Here is a 12,241-nt window from a genome sequence, read left to right as displayed (position 1 = left end):
GTGTCACTGATGACCACTAAGCCATGCAGGCTGCTGTCAGATGTTGCACAGGTGGATCTTTGTGCAGCTCCTAATAGGATGCATGGAAGATGCATTAAGGCTGCTGTAATGCTACCATCCTCCCATGGCACAGTGAGCGTATTGTGACCTTGTTTTAGCACCACTGAAAGTTGCTTTCAAGAGGCTTCTGTTAAAAATGAGTGCTGATGATCTGATGTTGTTCACGTTACCATGTGTTTGTACAGACTAGAGAGAGGTTGTCAGTACTCCCTTCCTCTGTAGCCAGAGAACTGGAGAGAGTCTGTACACAGCTGTTAATGACTTGTGTAGCACAGAGACCTCCTGAATGTAAAAGCTCACTTCCTTGGCCATCCGAAGGCAAATGAAACTTGGTTTGTATGGGTTATATGCTGACACTGTCAATATTGCTGGCTGTAGTGTGCATTTACTTGTCCAGCCTAGGGCAATCATTTTTATATACATCTTTGCATTATTTACTCTCATAGAGACCTAATGTATTTACCATTTTCTCACCATGTCTGTTACCCTCTGTGTTTTTCTCTCTTTTCTCAGGTGTTCTGTGTCTCAGATCTGAGCTCTATCCCATCAGCCTTTGTACTAACAGTCTCTGAGGCTCCTGGTTTACCCATAACGCATCCTTTTTTCTTTCACTTCTCTATTTCACCAAAACGTCTTCCTAAACCTACAATCTTCCTACAGGCACTTTTTAATTTACCCTTTGAACTTTGACATCACTACACCAACTTAATTCTTCCTTTGAAGGACGCTTGCCCCGTTAGTAAATGCATGGAGGTCTCGTGTTCGGACTCTTGTCTGAAAAGTTCATATTGTTTGCTTTTGTATATGAAGACTCTTCAAGTCTCTGCTTTTACTGGTGAGACGCTTGCTGTAGCCTCGCGGCTTTCATCCTGCTGCAGAAGAGTGCTGACAATATTTGGTTCCTACGTTACAACAGATACCCCAACCGCCAAAATGGCCTTGAGACCACTCACGAGGATAGTTTTTGGCGTGTTTTTGGAGAAGCTCTGGAGGATTTGGAAACATGCGGCCAGTCTGAACTTTTGAGGGAGATTGAGGTAAATCACTTTCCGAATTTGTTGCTGATCTGTTCTGCTCTTGACTCGAATGCTAAGCAGTTTGCCCAGGTGTGTCGATTGCTCACAGCACCCCTGTGCTGTTAGTGGTGTGAAGAAGGGTTCTAGTTGTGGCATTTCAGGGATGTGCCCATGGATAACTACACCTCATCAGGCAGTTGCTTGCACATACTTTCCCCCAGAGCTGAAAATTACCAACCAGTAACTTTGTGCTTTTTTTTGCAAATTGCTGCTGGCCAACAATCTTCACCTGACTGTTGCAAAGCTCCCCTATCAGATGATAAGCCCTTACATGGGGAGATACTGTCTGTCACAAGCACTTAGAGGCCAAGCAAAATGAGCCTCCCAAAAACCCATTGGGACCAAAACTTGCTTTAAGTATAGACAGGAACAACATGCATCTTGCATTCAGCTGTCACTCTGCCGGAAACTGTTTCAGTAAAATGGGTAATTGGAAGCTTTTCAGCCAGCCTTCCCCTGGAAAAATCTGAGAAAGTAATTGCTTCCTGCAGAAATAAAGGTGTTTCCTCTCTTCACGAACCACTTTCTCTTTTCTTCATCCAAAATGCTTTGGAGGTCGTGTTATTGTGTCCGGTTATTGGATGGGGAGCCTGTATTACTAAGCTGTGGGACACAAATAAAGGCCTCCCTTGAGACTGCAGAGCAGTGGGCAGCAGATCTGCCTTGGTGGGATGGGACCCAGCAGTGCAACCCCATGAGCTGCTCCCTCCTTACGCCTCCTGCACGCAGGAGGTCTGGGGAATGCTTGTGGGGCTGGGTTCTCCATCACCCCAAAGATGGGACTGGTAGCAAAGTAGTTCTCCAGGGTTGGAGGAGAAGGGAGGAATATGGAAATTGGTTTGCTGTTCCAGCAGACTGTGCAGGGATGGCATCCCCATGCAATGCCTGATAAGGTGGCTGGAGAGATGCCAACTGTCACACTACTCCAGTCCAGTAACACTGGGTTTGGGTTGGAAATGGTTTTCTGGGCATATCTGACCCATGTGCTTGTTTCCTCAGCAGAGGGTGTAAAATTTCCATTACTGTCAGTGGCTATTTAAGAAAAAGTACCACTCTGAAATGATGATTTTCTTCTCCATAATGGTGGATCTTAATGCAAAAGAAGGGATTTGTTTGGCTACTGTGAAATGCTGGGACAGAGAAAATAATCTTTCTGCCCATTCCTTTTGCAGGGATGCGTGGGCTTTTGAGTCATGCTGCTTAAAGGCTTTGGAGCTGATATGTTTAGAGCAATGCTTTTAAAAAGAATTTAAAGAAATTTTGCTAAATGCAGACAACCTCTAGCACTACCCACATTATCCTGAAGTGATGGATAAAATATGGAAATCTTTTTAGCTTGTGAGTTTCCTAGCATTTTTGAGGAGTCTTCCCTCAAAAATTAATCACCTTGAGTTTGGACAACACTCAAAAACCTGCTACACACTCAAAGGATTTCCGTGTTTTTCCATCTCCATTTGGGAGATTATGTAGGTAGTGCTGGCATTTCATCACTGCCACCAGAATCTGCTTTATTTACCTATATTGTTCCAGCTTGCAAAAAAGAGCCAGAGGCCTTGATTAGATATTTAGTCAGGTGATATTTCCCCTGTGTGCAGGAGCAATAGCTCTTTGACTTGGTTAACACTGCTGAATTTTGCTGTCTGCTCCCTGCCTTTCCTTTTCCTTTCCTTTCTTTTCCTTTTGACATTTAGTAGGACTGCAGATGTTTGGAGCCTGAACTTCATAATGATGGTTTTCATTATGCTGTTTAAATAGACTCTGGAACTGGTTGAGGTTCCACAGACTGGATTCTTTACTCCTTCATTAGCTTTGATCAATGCAATTTCATTAGCGAAAAGCATTGCCAAATGGAGTAGAATCTACTTAGGGGCATCGTTTAATGGATGCTATCAAGGATGACCAGGCTTAAAAACTACTTAATTTCATATTTTTTAACTCAGTTTGACTCATTGAAGGCTCCCATTTACTGACAGATAAAATGATAATTTCTCTGCTGACTTGGCCTCAGCAGTGCTGCTGCCTTCCTGGGGCCGCTGCCAGCACTGCGCAATGCTGATGACGGGCTGCAGCCCACAGAGGTAGGCTGGGGATCCACCAGTTCCTGTGGGAGCTCCTCTGAGGTCAGCATGTTCATCTGCCTTGATTCCCTTGCTGTCCTCTCTGCCATTTTTATTCCTGTGTTGTCTGTCCCTTCCTGCTGCCACCTCAGCAGAGTGACTCTGTGCCCTTGCCCCGCAGGCATCCATCATGACGGGGAGCGTGCACAACCTGGGCCTGGAGGGCAGCAAGCTTCTCCTGGACTCTGTCAACCCATCGGGGCTGAGCCCATTGAGGAAGGCAAACTCCAGCTGTGACAATGGACAGACTGAGAGCAGCAGCTCCCCTGCCAAGAAGAATGAGAGGAACCTGGACATGAAGAAGATGGAGAAGGAGATGCAGGAGATCATGTCCCCTACCCCCCTCGAGTTTCACAAGGTCTGTGTTGCCAAGGGTTGGTTTGCCTTGGCACAGTGGTACCTCGATGGGAAAAGCTGATGGATGTGTTGCAGCCCCATAGATAATGCTCCCTGTTGACCCTTTGCCAGTGGCACACACTGTTCAGTAAGCTGCTTTTTTTCTGAGAAATCATTTCTTTTCTGTCCCATTCCTCTTCATTCCCAGCCTTTCCTAAATGGGGTGCAAATGGTAGGACCTGAGTGACAGGGTACTTGTTTGAATTCAGTACGTGGGTGATTGCAGCCAGTTTAAGTGTGGTGCAAGGCAATGGTAATTAGAAGGAGTAATTAGCTGTAGAAGCTGCTGATGCAGAATGCAGGCAGGGAAGGGAGCTGGAGAGGTTTCAAAAGCTGATTCCTTTTTCTTTCCTAGTGATTTTACAGTGAAACCTGCAGTTAGGGCAGTTGGGAAAAACAACTTTTTCTTGTTTGATCTGCTTTTGTCCTTCAGGGCATGGCAAATGCACCTTTAAATAAAACTCATTCCTGATGGAGGAAAGCTGAGTAATTAGGTGTGTTATAGGGTGAGCGTTCTTTCTGCTGGAGCATCTGGTGCTGGAGGTATTTGGAGATGAGGTTGGGGCCACCTGGGCAGCTCCTGGGCATCACCCTGGGCACTGTCCTGCCCATGGATCACCGTGGGGCTTCCCCAGCCACCAGCACCCCTGATGCAGTCCGAGTCTGATGGTAGAGATGCACTCCCAGTTCATGGAAGGAAAAGGGGGACTGTGGTGGAGGGAAACAGTTGTTCCTTATATTGCTTTCTCCCATTGGCTCCTGCCTTGCCTTGTGGCAAGATGCACTTCTAGCAGCACACATCTCCTTTAGAGACCGGAGTGTGATTGTGATCTAGGGAAGAGGGTTAGATTACCTGGTTCTTGTCCTCAGTAAGCCAGAACCAATGAACAGTATTAAGCAGTATAGATATTTGTGCTGTCTCTGCAGCATTCCAATGTGTGTTTTCTGCTTCTGCCCCTCCAGATGACACTTCACAAAGACCCAGAGAGCGAAGACTTTGGATTCAGTGTGTCGGATGGCCTGCTAGAAAAAGGTGTCTATGTAAATATGGTCCGTCCGGATGGGCCAGCAGATCAGTGTGGCCTCAAGCCATATGACAGAGTGCTTCAGGTAATAAATGCAAAATGCAGTTCTGGAGGCTGGGACGGAGTGAATGAGTGGCTGAGAGGAAGAGAGAAGTGAGACCCATCCATGACAGCACTAACTTTAATGAAAGGTAATAGTTAGCCAACTAGGCGAGCACCTACCACCTAACTCTCAATGAGACCTGTGTTTTGTATAAGAAATCTCTAGGTAGCAAAGGCTGGTTCCCCTAGCTGACACCCAGCCCAGGGAGCACCTCCACACACAGCTGTCCCAGCACTGTCTTTCTGAGCGTGGGCAGCTCACAACCAAAACAACCAAAAAGCCGTGTCGCTTTCCCTCTTCGCCCTCAATCCTTTTCCTATCATGAAAGAGGGTGATTTTTGGACAAACTAGACCGTGTGGACCAATATGTGTTCTTGTGAATCCCCCGTGGAGTTAAGCAGTGTTCATGAAGTTCTGTGCATGCCTTTGACAACTAAAAGTTTTCTAAGAAACAACCATCCTTCAAGCAAAGTGTTTTTCATGGATATTTTCCTCCGAAAGACACTCAATCTGAAACAACTGACGCAGAAACAGAATAAAAGCTCTGATCAAATAAAAGTAACTTGGTCATATCTGCCTGCCAGAGGGACAATGGGAGCACGGTGCATTCTGGAGTTTGGAAAGCAACTTTATATGGATGAAAAATAACAAGTTTTGCTTTGGAGCGACTCAAATAGCGACTGAGAAAGTGTGGCTTTGATGGAAAAATTGCCACCATTTGGAAACGCAGATATTGTGACCGTATTTGGAAGCACTCAGAAAGATGTTTAGTTTTGCTACTTTCTAGGCGGTGGCTGTTAGCAGCAGGATCAGAGCCAATATATTATGTACATCAGGTAACAGGAGAGCTGGCAGCGCTGTGGGGAACCTTGTTTAAGCTTGTTATGATCTCTAGCCAGTTGGCTGCTATACAATTATTCCTTCTCGGATTCAAATAAAAGATGGTGCAAGAATGAACAAGAAGCTAATTAGGCTGTAGGCTGCCTTTCTATTGAATGTTGGATGTGTTGGTCTTTGCAAGTGCCAAGTGCTCTGGGAGGTGTGCCTGAAATCCCAAACAGAGCAGAGCAGAGACTTCTGAGACTCCCCCTTCCCACATGCTGTGCCACGCAGCTTCTACCTACAAGAGGACAAGGCAGTTGCCATTGCGTTGCTGTGTGCAGCAGTGATGGATGAGGGATTGCAGACCTGGTACAGGCAAATCCCAGCAAGAAGCACGGCGATACGCTGCTTCACAGTGCTGCTGGTTACGGGCATGATGATGTGTCTGCAAGCAAGTTCCAATGCTGATGGCCACAAAACATGATGTCCCTGCAAAGGACCCTCTGCCTCTTGGCTGATGGATTGCCCGGAGCACAGCATTGCACTAATGGCTTTTCTGCACTGGAGCTGCCCAGCCAGCATGGAATAAAGGCAAAGCAAGCTCATGGCTTATTTCTTCTCGTCTGTGTGCAACCTGGAAGTTGTCCCTGATCACTCATCTATAAAGAGCAGTACTGAGTTTGGCTGTGTAGCTGCCAGCTAGGGCAGGGTGGCACTGCTGCCATTACAGAGCCCAGTTCCATGGGCATGCATTTATCCTGAGAAAGGGCTTTGGATGCAAGGGTTGCATGGACTTACCCAGCCCTTATCCTGAGAAGGAATCAACGCCTGGCCTGAGGGGTTTTGTTCACTCCAAAGGTGGGTGGGAAATTCCTTTCTCCCCTCCCTGCTTTCCCTCCCCATGCTATTTGCCAGCCCTCTCCATCCTGGGGCTGTCATGGCACCGAGCCCAGGTGCTCTGGGAGCTGTAGGCAGGAGAGCTGGGATGGCTCCTGCAAGTGACCCAGCCTAGAAATATGCTTCAAGATGCTCAAATGAGCAGGAAAAGTGCTTTCACTGCTCAGTCCTGCAGAGAGGATTTGCAGCCTCCACAGCCACCTTCTTGAGCCCATGTGAAATGCATCTGGACTCCTCCAAAATGAAAGATGTAAACGGTGTGAGGAGAAGCAGGAACTATTCAGTATAGTCCTGATTTACTGCCTGCTGAGCTGGAAAATGGTCATTTGAAGCCTCAGGGTCTGTGCTGTGCTTGTTTTCTAGGTGCTGAATGCCCTACATCACAGATTTAAGGCCAGTAAAAGCCATGATGGCAAAAAATCATATAGCAACCTTTCCTCCCACAGGCTTGACCTAGAGAATTTATTTTTGAGCCCTGTAGAGTTCAAAAGGTGTAATACTGTCTTAGACTCCAGGGGTGAGGATTTCTGCCTGATCCAGGCTTTTTCCCCTTTTCTCTACCAGTTATGGAGCCATTCCTCAGCTAAGGCAGGACATGCCCAGCTCAAAGGAGGGGGCCAGTGCTCTGCTCTGCTGTGACCCCTCAGTCAGAGTCCCCCAAGCGCTGTGTGTTTTCACAGGTGTGGGTTTAGCACCAGCCTTCTTTTTTCTGACTAACAAACCTGGTGTTTCTGTTGTTCCTCCCTATGGCACATCCTAAATCCATCCCCACAGGTAAATCGTGTCCGAACGAGAGACTTTGACTGCTGTCTGACTGTCCCCTTGATCTCAGAGGCTGGAGACAAGCTGGACCTGGTGATCAGCCGAAACCCTTTGGCTGCCAACGCTCCTCCGGAGGGGAATGGGGAGCTGCTGGCACAGGCAGCCCGCGCCGAGGTCAAGGCGAGCGTCCAGACACTGTGAGCAGCCGCAGCGGATGATGCCTGGGGCCTCTGCTGAGCCATTGTGGTATTTGGGGTGTTCTTCCTGTTCTTTGCACTGGTTTTTGTAAATGCTGTGTGTATCATCAGCTCCAAGGGGGGAGGTGGGTCTTCAGTGAGTTGTCACCTGTAGGCCAACCAACGCTGCTGGGAAGGTTGAAGCTGGATGTGCGTTTCTGGGGCTGGGGTGAGCTGCTGCATCCCCAGTGCATTGTGGTGCATGGGGTCCTGCCCCAGCACCTCCTCGTTCTTCAGGCCTTGGCCATCCTACAAACACACATGGTGCTATTTTTATCCTTGTTTGCTCTGTTTATCACATACAGCAAGACTGAACTGTTGTTCTTTTTCTGTTGTACCCACCTCCACCCTCCAAATACACACACTCCTGATACATTGATTCCTGCAGTCCCTTTCTCTCCTGCTGTCAGGCTATGGAGGGCCCTGTTTAAAGACAGTTTGAAATGCACTTGATGGTGTCTAGGTGCAGTTCTTGTTCAGAAATCTATGTTTGCAGCTGCCTCACGCCAGCCCCTTCCATGCTGCCCCAGCAGGGCTGACTCAGCCCAGTGCCCACTGCCCAGGGCACCTCGTCTCACCATCAGCAGTGCAGTCGTCTGTGCCACACAATGGTATTACAGAGCAGAAGGCTGTGCCCAAGGCTGAAGACCCTAAATGCCTGCTCAAATCCCTCACTCCTGTTTTTCAGATGGATGTTATGGAGTTAATGCAATTAAAAAGCAGAAGTGTTGTTATCCAGGGTGGTTGATGTTTTGAATTAATGGAACCTTCTTGTCCCCTGCCAGGCAGTGAAGTGAGAAGTCCTGCGGTAGATGGAGATCGTGCATCCCCTGCCCCCACCTGCACTAGCAGTGCCTACGTGGCTTTGCTTTGTTAACCCCATTGCCTGTTGCTGGCCTTCTCATGGCCTCCAAGCATGGTGCCCCTGCTTGTCCCCATTGCCCCTGTGTGCCCAGGCCATGGGGAGGAGGCAGCTGAGGTATTTGTGTCAGCTTCCCCATCTGCAGGAGACGGTCAGAATCTGGCTGCGGGCTCCTCCTCCTCTCTTTGCTGTGAGTTTCTCCTGTGGCAGATGTGAGCTGCGCTCTGTGTTCCACGTCTTAGCACTTTATGATGACGTTAGCATCCTGGCATCACTTTGCCCATGAAGGCTCAGGTGTGGTGGTATGGTGGAGGTGAGAAACTTGCATGGTTGTGGGCTGCAGCCCTGGTGACCACTGTCCCCATTCCCCCACTCACCATTTCATTTCCTCCATCACCACCCCATAGCAGTGCTGTGTTCAGGTGCCATAGAGCTATATGCAGCACGTTTCTCATTTTGCTGAGCCAGGATTCACTCCTGCATCCATCCCCACTTTGCAGCTCTGTCCCTCCACGATGGCCCAGTATAGTGGGGTGTTTCTTTGAGGTATGTCCAGCCCCATCCAGCTACTTGTCAGTGTAGCCATTTTCTCTTCGAGTATGCAATATCCCATACCATTGCTGCCACAACTAGATAATGTGCCATAATTGATACTGTGGAGCATTGACAGTGCAGCCGAAAGTGTTTTTATATGCAATATTCTGAACAGCGGAAGCTCGCTGGGGCTTCTCATAGGTTTTTAATGAAGACTTTTATTAAAGGCTTTAAAAAAAGGAAGAAAAACTTGGTCCTTGTATCCCTTCCTATGCATTTTGAATGATATGAAGATGAAATGCATTACTTAAATGTGTATTTTTATCCATATATTAGAGTGTATTCCTTGTAAAGTATTTTTATATGCTGATTTTCTTATGTATCTATGAAAGCACAATATTTAAAAGTACAGCATTTCAAAGAATATTTTAGTCCTGTTTTGGACCTATTTGTAAATCTCTGTATTTAAATGGCATTGCAATGACTTTGACTTTTTTTTTAATTAAATAAAAACAAAGGAAATGCATGTGTTGTGGGTCTGTTTCTTTCTGTTAGAGGACAGGAGTAGGGCATTACTCTGCATCCAGCCCTATTTTCCCTTCCCAGAGAACCCCTTCTAAGGCAATGAGGAAGACACAGGGTTGGTGGGACCACTACTAGGGCTCCCAGTGCAGTCTTCGGATTGGCACTTGCCACTGCCCAGCAGCAGGATTTGGGACCACTTGCTTTCCTCCCTGCAGATAAGGGGATTGTTTCTCTGCAGCTCTCTGCCCATGCTCCATGGCTGTGGAGATACTTACATGGTTATAATATTGCTTACATCAACTTGGCCACACCGGAAGCCTCCTTGGTTCAAACCTTGGCTACTTCATGACAAAATATTGGTGTGGCATTGCACATGGTGGCTGTGAAGTAGCAGTGTTTGCAAAGTGGTGGGTAGTCCCCAATGGAAGGGATAAGGAGGTGACCTGATGGGCACTTGGATTCCCAAGATGCATGAATCATAGAATCAATCACCAAGGATGGAAAAGACCTCTAAGATCATCCAGTCCAACCATCCACCTATCACCAATATCAGCCACTAAGCCACATCCCTCAGTACAACATGTAGATGTTTCTTGAGCACCTCCAGGCTTGGTGACTCCACCACCTCCCTGGGCAGCCCATTCCAGTGCCTGACCACTCTTATCACAGAATCACAGAATTGCCAGGGTTGGAAGGGACCTCAAGGATCATGAATCTCCAACCCCCCTGCCACACGCAGGGCCACCAACTATTCCACCTAATGCTAGACTTTCCCTTATGTCCAACCTGAATCTCCCCAGCACAACCTAAGCCAGTGGGGTGCTGCACTACAGGAGCCAAATTATCCAGCCTCTGGAGCCAGGCGTCTAAAAGACAACCACCACAAAGCCACTGGGAGAGCTCACATCCTTACAGGGAGGCTTTCTTCCCTTTGCTTACAGAGGGATTAAGGGACACTGCTACACTTCCAGCACATGCAGTGCAGGCTCTACGTTCCCCAGATACAACTATCGGGAAGTGCTGCTCCCTGGCAAGCAAAGGGTGTGCTGTGTTTTGCAACCCTTCACCACCAAGTGGGTAGCACAGGAATTTTCGGAGGTCGGGCACGGAAACACTTCTGGTTAGAGCTTGGGAATCATTGCCATGTAAACAAACCTTATCGGTCATCTCTGGCTGTCCTCAGGGCACGGGCTGCCAAGCAGAGCCCTTCACATGTCTGGCACCAGGGCCGTGCCAAAACCGCTCGGCGCCAGCACAGGCACTGGGGCCATGTCAGGTTGAACGCACACCCATGCAACGTGAGCACGGGGCTCTGCCTCACACAGAGAGAAAAGGGCAGCTCAGTGCAGCCCGGACACACGGGTGAGTGGGGAGCTGCCTGCTAATGGCACCCCGCAGCCTGCAGGCCTCGGCTGAGGGATCCAGCCCAGGGCAGCTCACAGCCACTCATGGCCAGAGCATGGAGCCCTTCAGCAGCTTTGTGTAGTGCTGTGGGACTTCTGGCTGATTATTTTATATCTGAGACACGTTGCAGTGTCCGTACAGGTGTTGGGCTGCTCAGCCCAGGCATTGCAGGCTGTGCCTTGGCACAAAGGCCTCAACTCTCACCCACCAAAACAGTAATGCAACCAAGTCAAAACCAAGCCATTTCCCTCAACACAACTTAAAAAGCTTCAAGATGCACCAGGGAAACCTGGCTGGGGGGCTGCTGGACATGGTCCATGTCCTCAGCTCCAGCTGGATTATCAGCAGCAATCCTGACCACAAATGCTGTGCAGTTTGCCATTCTGCTTCTCAAAAACATCAATCAACTGACTTTCCTTTTCTTTCCTTTCCCCCTCTCCAAGCATGGCTTAGGGAAAAGCATTTCTGATTTAACTTTCATTTGTCCAACTGAAGGGGCCATCAGAGCCCTTTAAATGACAAATCCCATACATGAATTTATTATCTTTGTTCTTGTTTTTCCCTTCTCATTGAGCTTTTCTGCACCTGACTCCCTTACCTTGTAACCTTGTTATGCTGCGACCACAGCAGTGGGGCAAAAAAAGGAAGAAAACTGGGCAATAAATAAATAATAAATAATTTCCATACTTTCACACTGCTCCCTTTGTCTGTGAGTGAATTAACGCAGCAAGTAATGGGCTTAAAGGAAGAGCTGAGATGCTCAGAGATCGAAAACATCAGTGAGCACAGCTGGTTTATAAAGGAAAGTTTTATTTTCTGATATAAGGTGATTACAAACTCATCTAAAAAAGCAAAGATGACTTAAAAATATCCATATACATTTCATTTATCTAAAAAGCAAAACAGAAACTGCAAAGTACAAACATTTACCATATACACAAAGGCTAGGGGGGTCATAGGATTAAATTACACTCCAGGAGAATTTTCAAATACAAATATTCCATCTTGGAACACACACACACACACACACACACACACAAAGTTTTAAAATGTTTTAAAAATATTTTTCTTCTTTTTTTAAAAAAAAAAAAGTCCAGATGACATTTTTGAGGAGGTTATCATCACCACCCCCTCTCTGTATGTGCTACTCATCACCGTACTGTAGTCACAGTTGCTAGGAATTTAAATAATAAAAAAAAAACAAACCACCACTGTTTTTCAGCCAAATACATCAAAGGAGATGGACCACCTCTCACAACATGAAACCCCCGGCAACATTATCAGGTAACAGCCACCACATCACACTGGGAAAACAACAGCCTATTATTGAACAACGAGCACTTCAGAACAGTGCTGGGATGCTGTGATGCTGAGAGACCTCGCTGCCCTGCAGGACAGGAGCAGATGACACCATCTGGATGT

The 12,241-nt window shown here is 47.4% G+C and overlaps 1 protein-coding gene across 10 annotated transcripts in view; it reads left to right on the top strand.

The window, feature by feature from the left end:
• The window catches only part of GRIP2 (glutamate receptor interacting protein 2), a 248,274-nt gene extending 238,913 nt beyond the window's left edge, over nt 1–9,361 (top strand). For 3 of the 10 annotated variants that reach the window (XM_090148247.1, XM_090148245.1, XM_090148249.1), the window contains exons 21-25: nt 977–1,097; nt 3,375–3,611; nt 4,613–4,759; nt 7,271–7,455; nt 8,280–9,361. In XM_090148247.1, coding sequence (XP_090004373.1) covers nt 977–1,097; nt 3,375–3,611; nt 4,613–4,759; nt 7,271–7,455; nt 8,280–8,286 — 697 coding nt within the window. In that variant the 3' untranslated portion in view covers nt 8,287–9,361. Of the gene's footprint in view, nt 1–976; nt 1,098–3,374; nt 3,612–4,612; nt 6,458–7,270 lie in introns of all 10 variants that reach the window. The other 7 variants (XM_090148253.1, XM_090148251.1, XM_090148252.1 and 4 more) reach the window with 4 other exon arrangements.
• Nucleotides 9,362–12,241: the final 2,880 nt, after the last annotated feature.

Source organism: Phasianus colchicus, chromosome 11 (assembly GCF_987193195.1).
Source record: "Phasianus colchicus chromosome 11, bPhaCol1.hap1.1, whole genome shotgun sequence".
NCBI classification, from domain to species: Eukaryota; Metazoa; Chordata; class Aves; order Galliformes; family Phasianidae; genus Phasianus; species Phasianus colchicus.
The sequence above is the reverse complement of the archived record's forward strand: the minus strand, read 5'-3'. Positions and strand labels throughout refer to the sequence as shown.